Genomic DNA, 21,224 nt, shown 5'->3' on the forward strand with positions numbered 1-21,224 from the left:
GTACACCTGTGTTTATAGCAGCCCTATCCACAGCAGTGGAAAGGTGGAAGCGACCCATGTGTCCCTCAATGAAGAAATGGATAAACCAAGTGTGGTGTATTTATTTGCACAGTGGGATATTATTCAGTCCTAAAAAGGAATGAATGTTTTTTAAAATAATTGATTTGAAAGGCAGAGATACAGAGAAAGAGAGAGGAGAGATAAAGAGAGAGCTCTTCCATTTCCTGGTTCACTCTCCAAATGGCTGCAATGGCCAGAGCTGGGCTGCTCTGAAGCCAGGAGCCAGGAGCTCCATCTGGGTCTCCCATGTGAGTGAGTGCAGGGGCCCAGGGACTTGGGCCATCCATCACTCCCTTCTCAGGTGCTAATAAACCTGGGAAAGTAGCAGAAGATGGCCCAAGTGCTTATGCCCCTGACAATCATGTAGGAGACTCCGATGAAGCTCCCAGCTCCTGGCTTCAGTCTGGTCCAGCCCAGGCCACTGGGGCCATTTGTGGAGTGAACCAGTGGATAGAAGATCTCTCTCTCTGTCTCTCCTCTCCAACCCCTGTAGCTCTGCTTTTAAAACAAACAAATGAATCTTTAAAACACATGCACACAAGTTAAGATAGCAATTTTTGTACTATGTATTTCACTATAAATTACACAAGGAAAACAGAGGAAAGGTAAAGGGGAGCATGTGGCAGAAGACACCACGGTGGTGGTCGTGGTGGATGAGAAGCAGGCTTAAACCTCCAGGCTCTGGAAATTACTGTTACGTGACCACAGGAGAGTGACAGGTGCTTCTCAACTTACAATACGGTAATGTCTCTAAAAATCCATCATAAGTTAAAAATTATAAGTGGAAACTGCACTGATTACATGTACCTAAGGAGCAGCTAAGCTGAGCAGTACAGTGCATTGCAAAACGTGGGTTGTTCCCCTCCTGACTGTGGGATTGATGGGGAGCTGCACTCCCTGCCACTGCCCATGATGATGAGAGAGGATGGGACCACACTGAAGTAGCCCTGGAAGAGATCACATTCAAAATGCCAAGTCCAGCTCCTACTGAATGCATTTGACTGTCATATGATTGTATGGTTGAAAAATTGTAAGTCCAGCCTTTATAAGTTGGATGGTATATGTTTATTTAAATTTCGTATCCTCATCCACGTAGTTCATGTGTGGATTAGTCTATGGTTGGCACACAGTAAATATTCAATTAATGGTTGAGATTATAGAACAGAAGAGGAAGGGAAATATAGAAAAATGTGTGAAAGATGAAAGACAGAAGTGAAATGTTGGGAAGATGTGAATGTCACCAAGAATTACTTTGCATCACTGCTTAGGAAATCTGCCTTCACTTGAGAAAACGGGTAACTTCTAAAGGTATAAGATATCAAAAGTCTTTAGAGAGTCTGTGAATACACTTGGTGCAACAATGACAAGTGATTATTAAAATTTTTGGGTGGCAGAGAATTTGAAAGGTACTTAAAAGTGCAAAAGTAATTAAAATAATGAAATAAAAAATTCTAGGTTGAGCAAAGTGACAGCTTTCACTAGATTCTGATAGGTTTAACAAAGCCAAGATTTAGGGATGTAAATTTTATGGGAGAGAAATCTTAAGCATTTCATTCATTAACTTAAATTCCCTATGAACTATAAAAAGTTATTAGCCCTGGGACAAACTGGTCACTCAGGGAACACCAGGATGCACGAGTAGAATGTTAGAACCACCGGTTTGTGGCTTTTCAGATAAATGAAGTCAAATGTGTTTTAGTGTAAACCATTAATTAACCATTTTTTAAACAAGAAATCTGGGAGTTATTCCAAAAGGTTAAGTGTTTTTTTTTCACAGGACCATAAAAATATAGTGAAGTAAGCCCTGTTAAATAAAGAATTATGTTTGCCTTTAATTTTCACTGATATATTTTCCCAGAAAAGCGTGAAGATACTCAATTACTTAATGGGGATTCCTTCATGTAGATTCCTTAAACAGTGGTGTCTTTCAATCAGTTGTCAGAGAGAGAATGATTGACTGTGCAGCCTCAGCCAACCTGGGAGGGGGAGAGAGGGACGTTAAAACTTCATGGAAGCCAGGTCCAGACTGAAGTAACGCCAGGGCTAAATGGGAGATTCAGTCCCTGCCTGGAGAGGATGAGTGTACCACACAACAAAAAAGAGAGCACGAAGATGTCGAAGGTCTGTAAATCTCTTGTGAAGGAAAGCCTAGAATCTTAACAGGTAATATCTCAGTGTGATCTCTGCTGAAATGCTCTGAGGTGGGCGAACACCACGGCTGTAATTTTCACACAAAAGGATCACATGGAAAGAGGTCCAGCTCTCTGCAGTACTATAGGGACACTGCTGTAGAAACTCAAATCACTAGGCTTGTTTCATCAACAGCGTAGCCCTAGGAGACATCCTGAGCATCTGCAGGTGCCCTGCTGTGGTGGCCTACAAGGAGCACATGAAGGTTGAAGTGCTCAGGAATAAGGTTTCTTAACCCAGCTCTTATTCATGTTGAGTTAATGAAATACCCCCGTTCTGACTCCAACCTGGCACTCACTGTAACGGAAATGTGAAACTGCTTCATCACTGCCTCATCTCCCCCTACACACAGAGAAGGCAATATTCTCTCTCTCTCTCTCTCCCTCTATCTCTATCTCTATCTCTATCTCTATCTCTATCTCTATCTCTATCTCTATCTCTATCTCCACAGAAAGCAATTCTCTGGAAGTGAAGACACCCATGTTTTTACACTGACTGCCTCTAGGCTTCCATCCAACCATGGTAAAGCACTGTACATGTGGAGCTTAGTTTCTCCATTTGTGTAAAGATTAGTGGTGAATTAAGAGGGACCAGCATTGCTGGCATCCCATAAGGGAGCCCTGATTTGAGTCCTGGCTGCTCTGCTTCTGACCCAGCTCCCTGCTAATGCTCCTGGGAAAGCAGCAGAAGATGGCCCAAGCGCTTGAGACCTTACATCCAAGTGGGAAACCTAGATGTTCTGGGCTCCTGGCTTTGGCTCCACCTACCCGTCTGCTGTGGCCATTTGGAGAGTGAACGAACAGACGGAAGATCTCTCTCTTTCTCTCTCTCCCTCTCTCTCATTAGCTTTCTTTTCAAATAAATAAAACAGCAAAAATAAATACTTTTATAAAGTGCACAAGGAAAAGATGGTCTGTAAGGCTCCTTTCAGCACTACAATTCTCTTAGCCAAGATCTTGGTTAGGGCTTCATTCTCCACACTACATTTTGCAGGATATAATGAAGAAACTGTCATCTGAGCAATAGGCATAGCATTTGCTAACTTGTTTAATGTCAAAATATTAGTACCACCAAAAGATGGCTGAATCCACGAAGTATCTCTTTCCCCCACACCCTTGGATACTCCTTGGCTTAGAGCCCTGTCTCTTGGTGCCTGCTGGGACATCCTGCCAGCCAGGCTCTATCAGGCCCTGGGAATTCCAGATCCTGCCTTGCTGCCCACCCCCTGCACTGCCTCTCCTTGTCACTTCTGATGTCCTCCTCTTAGTCCTAGAGCACCAGCAACAGAATGGTTCACAGTGTATCAAGAATGTGAAAAAAGAAAGGGAAGAGAGAGGGAAACACTTATGGGACCACTGCCCGCTCCTCATATCTTTAGCTCCCAGATAAGACATAGGGAGGAAAAGGAGAAGTGGAGTAGAGAGTGGGAGTGCTATCAGGCTGTGTTTTTGTCCTGACTCCCATTGTGCCTGGCCTAGGCCTGTCCAACCAGTGCCCCTCTGCACTATTCCTTCTGCAGGCTTCAAGTGCCTACTACTTCATCCTGATCCTAGCTCCTGGAAGTCCTGGTTTCAGCCTTGTCAGAGAACACAATGGTGCAGTGAACCAACAGATGGAAGAAAGAGAACACAATGGTGTTCTCTGACAATGAAGATAGTAGCAAAACCATCTTTAGTGTTGCAAAAGTGCTTGTTTCCATTCCCAGGAATGGAAAGGGCAGAAGTCTCAGTCTCTGTAGCAATTAAACAAGAAGAGGGTAAAAGCTCAAACAGACATGGTGCACCTGCCACACGGTATTCTGTTAACTACAGTTTTGAGTGTATGCATATGGATAATTTTTATTCTCAATACCATGAAGAGACTTATTTTTATTCTTCCCATTCTACAGGTAAGTAAATCAAGGCTCATTGAGGTTGCACAGGTTTTCTACAGCCATACTGAATGAGAGGGAAAGTCAGAATTAGAACCCAGGCCATGTAACTCCTGTGCTCTTAATTTCATTTTATGAAGATAAATAACATTAAAATCTCAGGTAAAAATTCAAGATCCATTTTTTTTCTCCATAGAAACATTAATACAAATAATCACTGGTTCTGGGTCCTTTTAATAAAGATTGTGATGTAAAAACCTTTCAGGGACTGGCCCAGAAACATCCATTTACATTTACCAGTTTACATTTACCAGTGCCACAGTGAAATGGATTCAAACTCCTCAACCATCAGTTCAGCAAATAGAAGCTTGGAATACAACTGCATTGATGTGGGAACTATCACTCCCTGTGCAGGTGCAGACATGAATATGTGTGTGTGCATTCTGTGTATTTATTGCGTATTGCTATAAGCACTTTACCATGCTAAACAGAACACAGCTCATGCACTTTATTGATGTGCTTAATTTACAAAGTTACTCAAATGAAGGAAGAAAGGGGATAAAATGTTACTATTCATTAACCAACAAACCTTCAGGAAAACATCCCATCCAGTTAAAAAATGCTCCTATGGTCTTACAGTCTTGGATAGGAGGCTTCACTGTGTCCTGTGGATCAGGTCACATTGCAACACAGATGGTAGCAGAGTTAATCTTGTGGAACAGAAGATGTATGATTTCAGGGAAAGTAGTGCAAAAGATGAAAGAAGGGGTGAAAATGTGTGGTAATTCACAGCTTCTATATGTGATCGACAATTTTAAGACATATTTACTTTATCTTCTTGGACAACTTGTGGAATCAAAACAAACGTTGTGGAGCAATTCACAGTGGATTAAAAATAAGTTTCTCATTTACTACAAGCATTGTAGCATGACCTCCACACAATCTACCTAATCGAAATCTTGAGTATTAATGAAAATATAGCTAATAATGTAGGTGAGGTGTGTGGGGGAAAGATACTATTTCTACAGACATGCAGAAAAGAATTAAATGACTTGTTGGTAATTCAAGCCTTCAGACTATGGCCACACCAATGCCACATGTCCTTTCCTGGCTATGCTTCCATCTCGGCCAACATGTCAGGCTGGCAATTTGCAGGCAATGATGCAGAGTCCCATGGAGGGCTGTGAGGTCACCATTCATTCTCTTGGAATGGCTCCAGTGCAATTTGGAAGGCCCTCTTGGAGACTCAAAAGAATGAATTCCTCTCTGGAATCATCTAAAGCTCAAACAACTCAGCCCCTCCATGAGGTTAACAATTAATTCCCACTTTCCCATGGCCTGTTTATTCATTCATTGATTAGAGTTTATTCAGCTCTGGATTAAAATTTCTGATGACCTCATTTTACAGACTACAAAGCAAGGGCTGCCTCAGGTGACAGAAATACAAGGCACAGAAATGGAAACTCCCTAGCTGCTTTCTCTACTGTTAACCCGGCTGTCTGGAAATGAAAAACAGCATTCAACATGATCACCTGAGTACAGCATTATCCTCATTTTGTAAATAACCAGAGACCCAAAATCTACATAGCAAGCCTATGGGGTTGTGGCTAGAATCACTGGCATTCAAACCAGAATGCCTGGGAGAGAACCTGGTTTTAACAGCGTAGTGGTTGAATGTTTACCCCCCTCTATAGATACATTTGGAACCCATAAATGTAACCTTATTTGGAGAAAGGTTCTTTGCAGATATAATCAAGGACATTGAGATGAAATCATCCTGGACTAGGCGGGGCCCTAAATCCAATGAGAAGTGTCCTTATCAAAGAAGAGAAACAGTACCATGGTTTGAATATGAATTTGGGCAACCTCCAAAGGCCTAATTGTTAAAGGTTTGCTCCCTAAAGTCTTATGCCAGTGGCTTGAAATGGATGGTTGAGGGATTAAGGGAACATATAATCCAATTATGGTATCCAAAGGTGGGGCCCTTGAGAAGTGATCAGATTGGATCAGGCTCCTGGGATGGAGCCCCTGTTATGAAATCCCGGTGGCTTTATAAGGAGGGACCACATAGACAAAGAAAAGCACACTCCCTGTCTCTCTGCCTGCTGGCTCTCCACATGCTCCTTCCTCTGTACATATTCCACCATCTGCTGCTCTCTTAGGATGGCAAACCAAAGGGGCCTGCCAAGCTTGGACAGTGAAACTCCAAAACCCTGAGGTCAAGCAAACCTCCCTCCTTCTTAAGCAGCTTCTCTTGGGTATTTGTTATAGTACTGAAAATATGATGAATGTAAGCAGAGAAGACAGGGAGAGATAAGTGAATACAGAGGCAGAGATTAGAGTAATGCATGGATAAACCAAGAACACTAAGGCTTGCCAGCAGCCAGCAGAAGCTGGGGAAGAGATGAAGACTCTCCCTCTGAGCCCCTAAACCAACTCCACCAACATCTTGATGTCAGACACTGGCCTCCATTACTGTGAGAGTGTTTTAAAGAACCCAGGTTGTGGCAATTTGTTCTGGCAGTCCTAGGAAAAAATAACAACCTTGCACAAGTTGCTAATGTTTATACCACAGTATCCTCAGCTGGTGAATTTAATAATCATAATTGAATAGCATTGTAAGGATTAATGAGTCGATGTATTTAGAGTGCTTAGAAGTGTGCCTGGCACAGTTATATCACTGGTATAATATATATCATTGCCATTATCATCACTGTCATCATGACTATCCATGTCTCAGCACTAAGAAATATCTGAACAATATCTGCTTGGTACTAGGATCAAAAAAACTTTTCTTTTTATCTCTGTTTTAGAAATTATGGACAAGGGGCATCTTGTTTTGTAATCAGAAGGCATTTATTAATTTGAAATGCTCATTTTATTTATACTGACTAAGGCTGCTCAATTTATTTATAGTGACTAAGGATGCATGCTTACAAGTTCATCACCAGACCAAGAGAGCTGTGCTACGTTTGCAGTGATGGAAGTTTTAAACAACATGCATGCCAGCAGGAATCTCATCACTCTGGAATAACAGCAGTTTGATGATTAATACCTAGAACTACAGTGCAGAAATTGCCACGGGTAACCCACTCTTGGAAGCTGAGATGCTTGGAAAAATTGCTTCCTGTTCCCTAGCACAAAGAAGCTTGATTTTGTGGCATGTGTGTTTCTCTTTCCATGCTAATAGTACTTCCGTATCACAGCATGAAACTTGCTGATTTTTATATTATACTCTTTCTGTCCTCAGAGTTGATAAACTGTCTACTATTCAAATATCTGGTTCTTTTTCACTATAACTAGTACATAGCACTTTAATTTAGTTGATCCATTTCTCTTAGGAAAAGCACCATTTTTTTTAAAGATTTTATTTATTTATTTGAGAGGTAGAGTTACAGGCAGTGAGAGAGAGAGAGACAGAGAGAAAAGTCTTCCTTCCATTGGTTTACTCCCCAATTGGTAGCAACAGCTGGAGCTGCACCAATCTGAAGCCAGGAGCCAGGAGCTTCTTCCGGGTCTCCCACATGAGAGCAGGGGCCCAAGCACTTGGGCCATCTTTCACTGCTTTCCCAGGCCATAGCAGAGAGCTGGATTGGAAGAGGAGCAACCGGGACTAGAACCAGCATCCATATGGGATAGAGGCACCACAGGCGGAGGATTAGCCTCCTGCACCACAGCACCGGCCTTAAAGCACTGTTTTTGTAATGAAATGCTAAGCCTGACTCAACCACCCTGGAGCTAGGGATTGTTGAGGATGAGACTGTCTGGACATAAAGCAAGTACAACAGCTCGGACGTGGAGAAGGAGTACTGACTGGCAGTCACCATGAGGCAGAAGAGTGCTAGGGCTCACTGGTTATTCACGAGCATTTCATCTTCTACAAAATTACCTCCTTGGCCCAGTTACAGGCAGGTGGGCAGCAAGATCTTTTTAATAATCACTGTCAATTTGCAAAACATATCATCTGCAAATTATTGTTCTCAGCCACCCCTTCCTGTCACATGAAGCGGGTTGCACTTTATCTCAGCCAAAACTGAGGGACTGCCAAGTTCATGTTCTCATTCTAAATCCCCCTCTGGGGAAGCTGCAGGACTGGGGCATCTAACCTCCAGTACCTCTGGAAGGTGAAGAGGGTTTTTGAAACTGATGGTGTCCAAGTCTTCCAAGATGAATGGTTTCCTTCATCACGTGGGGTCATGAAGTGTTTGCTAGGAGAGTGGGGTGGGCAATGCACCTGTTGATATGCTGCTAGGGTAGGTCTCCCGGCATCACTTCTGTGTTTTGGGCCTTCTGTTTATTAAGTTTCTGGCTCCATCCAGGTCCACCTGCTCCCCTTCTTGATGGCTATTTACATTATTATAACCAGAGCTTTTGTAGTATTTAAGGCTACTAAAGACTAGTATCCGTTCCTCACCCTTCTCTGTCCCTTCCTGTGCCTAAGGAGATTTTGACCTAATGACTCTGCTCCAAGTACTCATAAGTGGAATATACAAGGGACAGGAAGGAAGGAGAGAAGGGAAGAAGAAAGGAAAGATTAAAGGAAGGAAAAGAGGGAGGGGAAATCCAACAGCAAGTCCTAAAATCTAAGTAGCATTTAGGAGTGGGGCCTGGAACTCTTCTGCTTCTCCACTGCCTCAAGCTCTTATTTGAGTTCCAAGGAGGTGGCCTTGTTCATCTCTGCCTCTCGCAGTATCTTCTCACCTCCTCTCTGTACTTCCTGGGACCCTGGCCATATCTGTTCCTCTTCCCTTTCACACAATCTGAGTTTCCTAGGGTTTGACAAGATTTGTTTCATCATGGAAGACACTTCTACATGGTCAGCCATTGTTGGTCATTCCTCCTGGTCCGCCCAACTCTGCTGTCTCCTTCCACATCTCCTTTTTGGTTCCTTTTACTCTTTCTGCCTTCTACATGTAATGTTTTCATGGACTCCCTTCATTCCTGCCTTCTACATGTAGATGTTTTCATGGACTGTCCTCATTTCTTTCATCACTCGATTGTCTCAGGCTTCCTCTAGACACTCCTGCTAATCCCAACTCTCAAATCATCATCTCTACACTTGATTTCTCTTCTGAGCACTGGAACTCTATTTCTAGATGATTCCTAGATATTTCTACTACTGTGTCCCAGTAGCAACTTGAAAATAAAATACATGCAGACTGTGAACTAATTTCCTTTCCCTGAACTTGCTTCATGCCTCCCAAATTCCAAATGTCTGTAGAAGCATCACCGGTCTCCTACTGACTCAAGATTGAAAATGAAGCAGCACCTGCGACTGCCCCCTCCTTGGTACCACACACTCAAGATTAACTTGAGTCAAACCACACAATACCTCCTGTATCTGTTTTCTACTCTGACTTCCCTCTGGCACCCCAATTCTGTCTCTATCTCCTGGGCAGCTTGCTGTGACAAGCTGTTAACTGTTTCCTCATCTTCCCCACCAGAATCACCTGTAGCTTACAAAATGGTTTCCTAACAGGCATCTCATCTCATTTGTTTGGTATTCAAAGCTGTTTACAATTTACTTTCTAAAATACTTTCATTTTCTACCATATTCTTTACACACCTTACATTCCTGATTGCAGAATAGATACACATATTTTTAATAATTTATTAATTGGGGTTGCCACCGTGGTGCATCAAGTTAAGCCACTACCTGCAATGCTGCCATCTCTTATTGGAGTGCCCATTTAGGTACTGACTGCTCTGCTTCAGATCAGTTCCCTGTTCATGGGCCTGGAAAAGCAGTGGAAAATGGCCCAAGTACTTAAGACCCTGCCACCCATATGGGAGACCTGAATGGAGTTCCTGGCTCCTGGCTCCTGGCTCGTGGCTCCTGGCTCCTGGCTTCAGCTTCAGCTTGGCCCAGAGCTGGCTGTTCTAGCCATTTGAGGAGTCAACCAGCTGATAAAAGATCTCTTTCCCTGTCTCTTCCTCTTTCTCTCAGTTACTCTGCCTTTCAAATGAATGAATAAGTGAATAAATAAATCTTTATTTTTGTTTACTTATTTATTTCTTCTGCCTTCCCAGGAGCATTAGCAGGGAGTTGGACTGGAATTGGAGCAGCCATGACTCAAACTGACGTCCATACGGGATGTCAGCATCACAGGCGGCGGCTTTTCCCATTATGCCACAAGGCTGGCCACTCACTTTGAGCTTTCAATGTCCAAATTGCTCTTGTCTTATGCAACTCCCACTGCCAGGATTCCCAAACCTGAGTTGCAAGTGAGGTACCTGTTCACGGGCCCAGACCCATCTGCATCTCTCTCACAGCTCTGTGGCATTCCATTGTTGTCTCCCAGTCAGATGCATCTGGCAGAGGACAGCCCCACCTGCTTCAGCTTGTGCTGCTCTGCCTTGTCCAGGGCAGGTATCTGCCAATGACCAAATGAACAAGAACCCAAACACGAACCCTCCACTCTGACTGCTATAAAGCATCATGAGAAATGGATGGGAAGACAGCAGCTTGGTCTCCAATCTCTAGAAGCCTACAGCTCACTGTGGACGTTAGGCTAATATGTACTAATAATTACACACCAATAGAAGACAGACAGCAGGATATGATGTGCACTCCCAGAAGCCAGAGGGGAGATTCCATTCTGAGAAATCAAATTTTAGAAATAGTTTTATTTTGGATAGGTGAAAGGACCAGCACTTCAGGGGAAGTGAGTATTAGCATTATAGGTACAAAAGCCAGAGCAAGTGTAGGTTGTTCACAAGTTCACAAATAAACTTGCCATAGTAGGAAAAGAAAAGGCAGAGAGGAGAAGATCCCCCTTTGTTCACCACCACGTTCTTGCCTGCTAGTGCCAGAACACGGACCAAGTGCTTTACAGGCATTATTTATTTAGTCCATCCAAAAGCCTTGCAGAGTCAATGTTATCAGTGTTAGTTTCATAAAGAGACTGAGATTTGAAGGGATTAAGTAACTGGCCACGATCACACAGGATCAGGCATCAGAACTGGGATGTGAGAACAGCAGCCAGCTTCCTTTGCACCACCCGGTCTCCTCTAGAGGAAAATAGGTATCATGGGGCATTTCCTCCAGGGAGAGGAACTTCTCATATTTATGAACAACTCCATTGTAAAGCAGTGAGCAAATGCACAACATGTGAAGGACTCAGTATATGTTAGCTGACTCAGATGCAAGAGTGCCCACCTACAGAGAGAAGCAAGAAGGCTCAGTAAGCGGAGGAGCGTGTCTGGAGAAGACATAACCAAGGAGGGCATCCTGAGAACTGGACAGCATCTCCAGACCAACAGAGAGCACAAAGAGAGATGGAGATGGTCAAACCAACATAGCTTTTTGTAACAGACACCTGGAGGAAAGTGACAAACATACTTGGTTTCGTTGGCACATCGGATCTTGCAGCCTTCCTTGGGAATCACCAAGCCCAGGTGCATTCGGAGCCTGCAGTTTGTGGGCCCCGTGTGCGGCCACACGTGAGTTCCAGGGTGCATGATGGAATATTTGATCTGAGCAGAAAACATACACTCGTTCAGTCATTTATCAAGGTGTAACAGAATTGCTCAATTAAAGTGACAGGACCAAATTACTGTCAATTTGGATTAGAGCCTTTGAAAGACTCAGAATTCATTCTCACATCTTGTTCTTTTGTGAAAGAACTAAAAATAAGCCCTTGCATTTTCCACAAAGCCATAAACACTGAACATTTGCCACCCTCGATTCTGACGTCAAACACATGAAATTAGGTCTCATTAAAAGGGGAGTGAGAAAAGACACATTCTTCAGGCCACAGCAAATGTTTGCTTCTCTTAAAGGTCAGCACTGCCTGTTCCTGACAACTCATTGGGTCCTCGGAGCATGGCAAGCCCTCTTGGTACCTGTCCTCTTCTGCACCCTGTGGTCTCAGGAAACTTCTCTAGTAAAGTGCAGGTTTTAGGAGCTCCTTTGCAAGCATTCTCGTTTTTTCTTCCTAGAACAATAAATAGTAAAACCCTTTTAAAAAGCAAATCATGTGAAAGCTTTAACTTATCCCCTTATCATAGGCGACTTCCATGTTCATCCTTGCTTAGGAATGAGAGAGCTGAGTAAACACAGGAAGATGAGGTGTCTTGCTCCAGTAAATCGTGGCTGGCAGAGCAAGGACCCCAATTCTCCAATCAGCGTGGGACTATTTGACTAAGGAGGTCTGAGATGCAAGGCACATGTTGAACACTTACTTTCACCCTGTGGCAGGCAGAACAATGCCCCCCTCTTCGCGTGTCCACACCCAAAGCCTTGTAACATATGAATATGGAAACTTTCATGCAAAGGGGAATTAAGGTTGGAGATAGCATTGAGATCTCCAATTAGCTGACATTAAAATATTATCACAGACTAACTGGGCTCGGTATAATTACAGGGTCCCTAAATGTGGAGGAGGGAGACAGGAGAGTCAGAGTGATATAGAATGAGGGCGATCTGACCAGTCATGGCTGGCTTTGCAGGCAGCATGAGACCAGGAGCCAAGGCATATGGGCAGTTGTTAGCAGCTGCATCTCCAGGATAGCACTTGGATTTTAGCTCAGTGAGATCAGTTGCAGACTCCTGAACTCTGCAGCTACCAACAAATCCATGTGTGTGTATTTTTATTTTATTTTATTTTATTTTTTTGACAGGCAGAGTGAACAGTGAGAGAGACAGAGAGAAAGGTCTTCCTTTGCCATTGGTTCACCCTCCAATGGCCACCGCGGCCGGTGCACTGTGGCCGGGGCACCGTGCTGATCCGATGGCAGGAGCCAGGTACTTCTCCTGGTCTCCCATGGGGTGCAGGGCCCAAGCACTTGGGCCATCCTCCACTGCACTCCCTGGCCACAGCAGAGAGCTGGCCTGGAAGAGGGGCAACCGGGACAGAATCCGGCGCCCCGACCGGGACTAGAACCCGGTGTGCCGGCGCCGCAAGGCAGAGGATTAGCCTAGTGAGCCACGGCACCGGCTTCATGTGTGTGTATTTTAAGCCACTAAGTTTACAGTAATTTGTTAAGAGGCCACAGGAAATGAGTGCATCCCCAAGGAAGAAAAATGACATTTATATTTCTAAACCTAAAAATCCATTCCTCAGACTGCATTAAAGAGTTAGCAAAGCACACTACTTTAATTAGAATTTAATGCCTTTTTCAATGTACAGATGATCATTTACAGATTGAAAAAGAATGAGATCGCAGTGAAGAAGGGAGGAGGAGCTCCTTGTTAGATGATGCTTTCTGTGAGCAGCGTTGTCAGGAACAGAGATCCTGGGGCACGGTCTTCAGCATGCTGGACTACGCCAATTTCTTCACAGCCTATAAAACCACTGTTTATTAGGGAAGATGTGCTCAGAATGCAGAGCGTCTTTGGCTCACATCGGGAGGAAAACAATGGATATTTTAGAAGACAGAAATATTTTAATTCCACTCAAGATTCCTACAAAGGGCTGCTACTTCTAAAGCTGAGTTTAATTTTATTTTATTAACATTAGTTGTGTTCCAAGACAATCAAATACTGAGAATAAAATGAGAGTTACAAAAGGTACCACTTAAATTATATCTTCCTTAATCAAATGGACTTCAATTTGCACAAGGGGTATTTAAAGAGCTCCTGGAAAATGCATACTTATGATGCAACAATGTATGCATTTCAGAAATTTTTTTGCATCAAAATAAACTTTTCAATTTACTTTCCATGAATTTTTGAGGTACTCTTGCATATCTATATTAGCTATTTCTAAGTAATATTTTTCTTGATAGAGTAAAATATCAGTTGTCGTTTTGGTTATTAATGGAGTACCCCCAATGAGTTGAATGATAAATGGCAGTTTGAACAAATGTTAGACAAATGTATTAGCCATCATAAAGCATTTTTTAAAAGATTTATTTATTTGAAAGGGAGAGTCGTGAAGAGAAAGGCGGAGACACAGAGAGAGAGAGATCTTCCATTTGCTGGTTCATTCCCCAATGGCTGCAATGGATGGGCTGGGCTGGGCTGTCCAAAGCCAGGAGCTTGGAAATTCATCGTGTCTCCCACATGAGTGGTAGGGGCTCAAGTACTTGGACCATCATGTGCTGCCTTCCCGGGCACATTAGCAGGAAGCTGGATTGGAAGCAGAGCAGCCATGGCTTGAACTGGTGCTCCGTTATGGGATGCTAGCTGCTGCTTGTGATAATTATGTGCGTGAAATAATGTTCTTTGTAAGGTCATAAAAATGTGTAGAATCACCATCATATGCAATACATAGTATTATTATTATGTAATAATATTATTAGGTAATACTAATAATGTGTTGCTGTTAGGTAACAGAAATATACTGTCACTATCATATACTGGATACTCCTGTGTCAGACCTATAGCTGATGCTCACTGATCCTATTTACAGCTCCACACTTAAGGCAATGTTTTCACTGCCATTTTTCAGCTAATGAATTTGAAGCTCAGAGATCCAGACATGCTCACATCACACAGCTAACAAGCGGTGTATCTAAGACTGTAACCTAGGATTGCTGGTTTCCAAAACCTGTGCTTTAAACTATAATTTCACATTTTCTTGCATAATGAATTAGAAGGCAGCTGCGTAGCAGCAGAACAGTTAACTCATTGAAGGAAAAAATGCCTAGCACCTGCATCTCAGTGTGATTTTGTTGTTGTTTACTATGTCTTACCAAGGTCAAAGTAACTCTCAAGAAGTAGGAACCTGTTCCCTTGGGAAAATGGCCTTGGAAAGAGATCTAGCTGAAAGAATCTGTTCAATATATTGTTTAAATGTGAATACACTTTATGAGAGATGTGCATGGAGCTGTGATCTTGGGTTGTCCCTTTTCTTAAGTTTCAAGGGGCTACTGCCAGAGTGACAACAGAGCCCATCTTGTATGTTAACTCTGACCAATTGACATGGTTGCCTATGACAACAGCATGTTAAGACGAAGCCAAAGCTGGGGCGGCACTGTGCCGTAGCGGGTAAAAATGCTGCCTGCAGCGCCAGCATCCCATATGGACTCTGGTTCTGGTCCTGGCTGTTCCACTTCTTATCTAGCACTCTGCTAATGTGACTGGGAAAGCAGCGGAGGAAGGCCCAGGTCCTTGGGCCCCTGCACCCACGTAGGAGAAGCGGATGGGGCTCCTGGTTCCAAGCTCCTGGCTTCAGCCTGGCCTAGCCTCAACCCTGGAGTCCATTTGGAGAATGCACTGGCAGATGGAAGATCTATTTCTCTCTCTCTCTCTGCCTCTGCCTCTCCTTCTCTGTAACTCTGACTTTCAAGTAAATAAATAAGTCTTTAAGAAGGAATCAGAGGTTCAATCTGAGTCAATCCAAAAAGTGTCAGAGAATCAATTAGCATCAATCATCATGAGCTCTGGAAGAAAAATTGTGCATGTGTGCCATATTCACTGACTATATCTTTTGGTCATTGCTGGTGACAATTATTAAAATGGGAACAACACAGATTTTAAAAACATATTCGTGGGGAAAATCATTTTTATATTTGCTAATTCTTTTAACTCTAATTAGCTGATTTTTTTAACTTTTATTTAATGAATATAATTTCCAAAGTACAGCTTATGGATTACAATGGCTTCCCCTCCCCCGTAAGTTCCCTCCCACAAATTAGCTGATTTTTTTTAAAAAAGGAATACAGTCTCATAGTGATTAGAGACTACTTAGATACTGCATTAGTCTGCTGCAGCTGCCACAACAGACATTGATTCTCACACTTCTGGTGGCTGGATATCCAAGCCAAGGTATTGGGGGGCTTGGTTTCTCCTGTGGCCTTTTTCCTTGGCTAGCAGGTGGCCACCTTCATCCTGTGTCTTCAAGTGGCCTTTCCCGTCTGCACACACATGCCTCATAGCACAGAGTTATTGCTATCCCAGGTTAACTTGACTTTCCAAGAAAATTGGAAAACGCCTCAAAGATAAAATTCACTGCTCCTTTCCTTAAAGATACACCAACAGATTAATTCACTGAACAAACACTTATTACAGCTCTATTTACATGTTTGAGCCCATAATAAGCTCAAGAAATATCAAGTGGAATATAAACACTTCCTATTCCTGAAGACCTCACAGCATGGTTTCCACTATCTTGTCACTCTGATGGGAAACCGTTTCTAACGCTCACAGTGGTGATATTACTTTGGCATGTAGCATCATCTCCACTTCATAGGAACACATGAGGCTCAGAGATGCGCCTTTCTAAGGCATCAATAAACACATGCCTACACAGTTGGTTTATGGTCAGCAGCATACCAGTTAACAGAAAAGACCAAGAAAATCAAAATGCTACCTATCTACCTATCTATTTTTTTAAACATATATGCAAATACACACACACACACACACACACGCACACATATAATTCTCCAATACAGTTTTTTTGTTTGTTTGTGTTTTTTTTTTTTTTTTTTTTTGACAGGCAGAGTGGACAGTGAGAGAGAGAGAGAGAGAGAGACAGAGAGAAAGGTCTTCCTTTGCCGTTGGTTTACCCTCCAATGGCCACTGCGGCCAGCACGCTGATCCAATGGCAGGAGCCAGGTACTTCTCCTGGTCTCCCATGGGGTGCAGGGCCCAAGCACTTGGGCCATCCTCCACTGCACTCCCTGGCCACAGCAGAGAGCTGGCCTGGAAGAGGGGCAACTGGGACAGAATCCGGTGCCCCGACCGGGACTAGAACCCGGTGTGCTGGCGCCGCAAGGCGGAGGATTAGCCTAGTGAGCCACGGCGCCAGCCTCCAATACAGTTTTTAAAAACAGTGAGTGGAACTGCAAAATCTAGGTCTTCCAGGCAGTCCTTTTAAGTTCCCTTTAAGTCAACAGAGACTTCCGTCACTTGTCATTGGGTGACTGGCTGCAGAGAACAGGGTAGGAGTCAGGAGCTCACCTTGCTGCCACAGCGTAAACTGGCTCCAGTCGCCCTTCTCTCTCAGGTTTTCATCCTCAGGCAGGAAGAGGCCTTGGGCTTTGTCCATCACTGCCAGGCCCTCATCACGAATCAACTTCCAGTTTCTTTCTAAAGTCTGAAGGGAAGATTCTGCATTTACCAGACTAAAATCAAGTAAGGTTGAACACTGTACAAATACACGTGATTGTTGGTTCATAAAGTGATGAAAAATTTGCTCTCGTTTAAATCACTTGTTTTAATGTTCTCTGGGGCCTCTGATCAAAACTGTAAAAATACTCAACCCCTCATATTACTTTTCTCAACCAAATGCAGCATAAATACTGTATTATCTCCTAGAAATATCAGAGAATAATCCTTTTCATGCTTAAGGTTTGCATAAGGTTTGCTGCTATCTTTAAAAAAAAAAAAAGCCCACAACTTAACAGGAGCATTGATCTTGTTGATCAGTACACTTTAGCTTGTCTGTGTGACATTCTGGTATCCCCAGTGGAATACGAATCACAGAATTAATTTCACCTTTTAATAGATAGAGTTCCTTACGTAGATGGCATTCAACATGGATAGTAATAATTAAACTTTTGAAACACTAAGAAAGAGTCAGTTGGAGCAACTGGTGCATTAAAAAATTAACAGGAAAATATAACATATGGATACTCTTTTTTTTTTTTTTTTTTTTTTTTTGACAGGCACAGTGGATAGTGAGAGAGAGAGAGACAGAGAGAAAGGTCTTCCTTTGCCGTTGGTTCACCCTCCAATGGCCGTCGTGGCCGGGGCGCTGCAGCCGGCGCACCACGCTGATCCGATGGCAGGAGCCAGGTGCTTCTCCTGGTCTCCCATGAGGTGCAGGGCCCAAACGCTTGGGCCATCCTCCACTGCACTCCCTGGCCACAGCAGAGAGCTAGCCTGGAAGAGGGGCAACCAGGACAGAATCCGGCGCCCCGACCGGGACTAGAACCTGGTGTGCCGGCGCTGCAAGGCGGAAGATTAGCCTATTGAGCCGTGGCGCCGGCCTGGATACTCTTTTGTTCAGAATTCAGCAAATGAAAATATTTCCTTGACTTTAATTTTATGAGGGTGCTTTACCCCCAGCCAGAAGATGGGCTTATGACCAGTGGAGACTATGAGTGGCTATGTGGGTGCTGGCACACCTGGTGGAAGAGCTTCCTGGCCATTATTGGGCTCAGAAACTGAAAATCCCAAAGTATGGCACTTTGGCATGCTAAGCAGTCTGACTTAAACCAGAGTCTCACAAACTGCTGACCTCTTGCTTCTCTTCACCAAGTACAGGAGGATCTCTCTGTCCCCCTCCCCCCACCCCACAGCTCCCTTATCTGACTGTGGAAACTTCTTAAAAAGAAATGCAATGTCTTAAACCCCTTCCCTAAGATCCTTATCAAATAACCAGAAAGACTAATCTCAGAGAAGAGAGAAGACTAAAAGCATCATCAAGGCCAAGCTGACTTTTCCACTTATTCTTCCCAAGAAAGCCTCCAGAAGTCCCTGGGATACTCTCTACATCAAAAGACACTCTGCAGGGGAGTTCTGCCCCTCACCTTCCCTTAGCTGTCTCCCCAGAGTCAATGGGAACATTGTCCCAGACCATTGTGTGTTCTTTAGGAACTAATTTCTCATAATAAGAATTTACTACCCTTCTAAAATGGCTCCCCTTCTTCTCCCCTACAAAAATGGTATTTAGGCCTCAAGTACTTGATCCGCCTTTAAATTTTTATATTTTGTATGACTCCTGGGTTTAAGCATGCTAATGCATTTGTATGCCTTTTCTCCTGTTAATCTGCCTATTGTCACTTCATTTCAGTGAAACTTCAGAGAGCTGAGGGGAAATTTCCCTTGCCCTTACCTACATACAAATAAACAAGGGTTATAAAATGTTAATCACCTCAATCATTTCCAAGTTAGGTGAGAAGTAGATGAAATAATTGAGTATTTGAATTCATGCCCAGGTAGGAACATATTAGCTCATTTCCACTAGAAACACGGGTCATATATATTTTAAGTGGCTCAAGAGCAGGAGACCAGAACTACTAAGTTACAAAAATTGGATTTCCACATGCAGAATCATGAAGCAAGACCCCTACCTTTCACCTTACACAAAAATTCACTCAACATGGATTAAAGACTTAAATCTCCAACCCGACACCATCAAATTATTAGAGAACATTGGAGAAACCCTGCAAGATATAGGTACCGGCAACGACTTCTTGGAAAAGACACCAGAAGCACAGGCAGTCAAAGCCAAAATTAACATTTGGGATTGCATCAAATTGAGGTTTCTGTACTTCAAAAGAAACAGTCAGGAAAGTAAACAGGCAACCGACAGAATGGGAAAAAATATTTGCAAACTATGCAACAGACCAGAATCTACAAAGAAATCAAGAAACTCCACAACATCAAAACAAACAATCCACTTAAGAGATGGGCCAAGAACCTCAATAGACATTTTTCAAAAGAGGAAATCCAAAGGGTCAACAGACACATGAAAAAATGTTCAAGATCACTAGCAATCAGGGAAATGCAAATCAAAACCACAATGAGGTTTCACCTCACCCGGTTAGAATGGCTCACATACAGAAATCTACCAACAATAGATGCTGGAGAGGATGTGGGGAAAAAGGGACACTAACCCACTGTTGGAGGGAATGCAAACTGGTCAAGCCACTATGGAAGTCAGTCTGGAGATTCCTCAGAAACCTGAATATAACCCTACCATTCAACCCAGCCATCCCACTCCTTGGAATTTACCCAAAGGAAATGAAATTGGCAAACAAACAAGCTGTCTGCACATTAATGTTTATTGCAGCTCAATTCACAATAGCTAAGACCTGGAACTAACCCAAATGCCCATCAACAGTAGACTGGATAAAGAAATTATGGGACATGTACTCTATAGAATACTATACAGCAGTCTAAAACAATGAAATCCGGTCATTTGCAATAAAATGGAGGTATCTGGGAAACAGCATGTTGAGTTAACTAAGCCAGTCCCAAAGGGACAAAAATATCATATGTTCTCCCTGATTGGTGACAACTAACTGAGCACCAAAGGGGATACCTGTTGAAGTGAAATGGACACTGTGAGAAACAGTGACTTGATCAGCTCTTGTCCTGATGGTTGATGTACAATGTAATACTTTATCCATTTTAGTATTTTTTTTTGTTCTAATACTATTGGTTGAACTCTGTAATTAACACACAATTATTCTTAAGTGTTTAAATTTTAACTGAAAAGTGATTCTTGTTAAATATAAGAGTGGGAATAAGAGAGGGAGGAGATGTACAATTTGGGACATGCTCAATCGGACTTGCCCCAAATGGTGGAGTTAGAAACGTGCCAGGGGATTCCAATACAATCCCATCAAGGTGGCATGTACCAGTGCCATCTCACTAGTCCAAGTGATCAATTTCAGTTCACAGTTGATCACACTGATAGGTCTAAGAGTCAAAGGGATCACACAAACAAGACTAGTGTTTGCTAATACTAACTGATAGAATCAAAAAGGGAGAGAACGATCCATCATGGGAAGCGGGATACACAGCAGACTCATAGAATGGCAGATGTCCTAAATAGCACTCTGGCCTCAGAATCAGCCCTTTAGGCATTCAGATCTGGCATGGAAAGCCAAGACACTCTGGAAAAAAAAAAAAAAAAAAAGAAGAAGACCTAAATGAAAGATCTGTGAGAGTGAGATCCCAGTAGAAAGAACGGGGCCATCAAAGAAGGAGGTACCTTTCTCTGAAGGGAGGAGAGAACTTCCACTTTGACTATGACCCTGTCACAATAAGATCGAAGTCGGCGAACTCAAAAGGCTTCCATGGCCTTGGCAACTCATGACTAGAGCCTAGGGAGATTTCTGATGCCATAAACAAGAGTGTCAAATTGTTAAGTCAACAACAGGAGTCACTGTGTACTTACTTCTCATGTGGGATCTGCCCTTAATGTGTTGTCCAATGTGAAGTAATGCTATAACTAGTACTGAAATAGTAGTTTACACTCTGTGTTTCTGTGTGGGTGCAAACTGTTGAAATCTTTACTTAATATATACTATATTGATCTTCTGTATATAAAGATAATTGAAAATGAATCTTGATGTGAATGGAATGGGAGAGGGAGTGGGAGATGGGAGGGGTGCGAGTGGGAGGGAAATTATGGGGGGGGGGAGCCATTGTAATCCATAAACTGTACTTTGGAAATTTATATTTACTAAATAAAAAAAA

At 43.0% G+C, this 21,224-nt stretch overlaps 1 protein-coding gene across 30 annotated transcripts in view; it reads right to left on the bottom strand.

The window, feature by feature from the left end:
• The window catches only part of ASPH (aspartate beta-hydroxylase), a 303,829-nt gene that overhangs the window by 70,528 nt on the left and 212,077 nt on the right, over nt 1-21,224 (bottom strand). For all 30 annotated transcript variants that reach the window (XR_011389109.1, XR_007918607.2, XR_011389110.1 and 27 more), the window contains 3 exons: nt 16,971-17,106; nt 11,966-12,057; nt 11,463-11,596 (listed from right to left, as the gene is read on the bottom strand). Coding sequence is in view for 27 of the 30 variants with exons in the window: in XM_070075073.1 (XP_069931174.1) it covers nt 11,463-11,596; nt 11,966-12,057; nt 16,971-17,106 (362 nt within the window). In the remaining 3 variants the exon portion in view is untranslated. The remainder of the gene's footprint in view (nt 1-11,462; nt 11,597-11,965; nt 12,058-16,970; nt 17,107-21,224) is intronic.

The sequence above is a fragment of the Oryctolagus cuniculus genome, chromosome 6 (genome assembly GCF_964237555.1).
Source record: "Oryctolagus cuniculus chromosome 6, mOryCun1.1, whole genome shotgun sequence".
NCBI lineage: Eukaryota > Metazoa > Chordata > Mammalia > Lagomorpha > Leporidae > Oryctolagus > Oryctolagus cuniculus.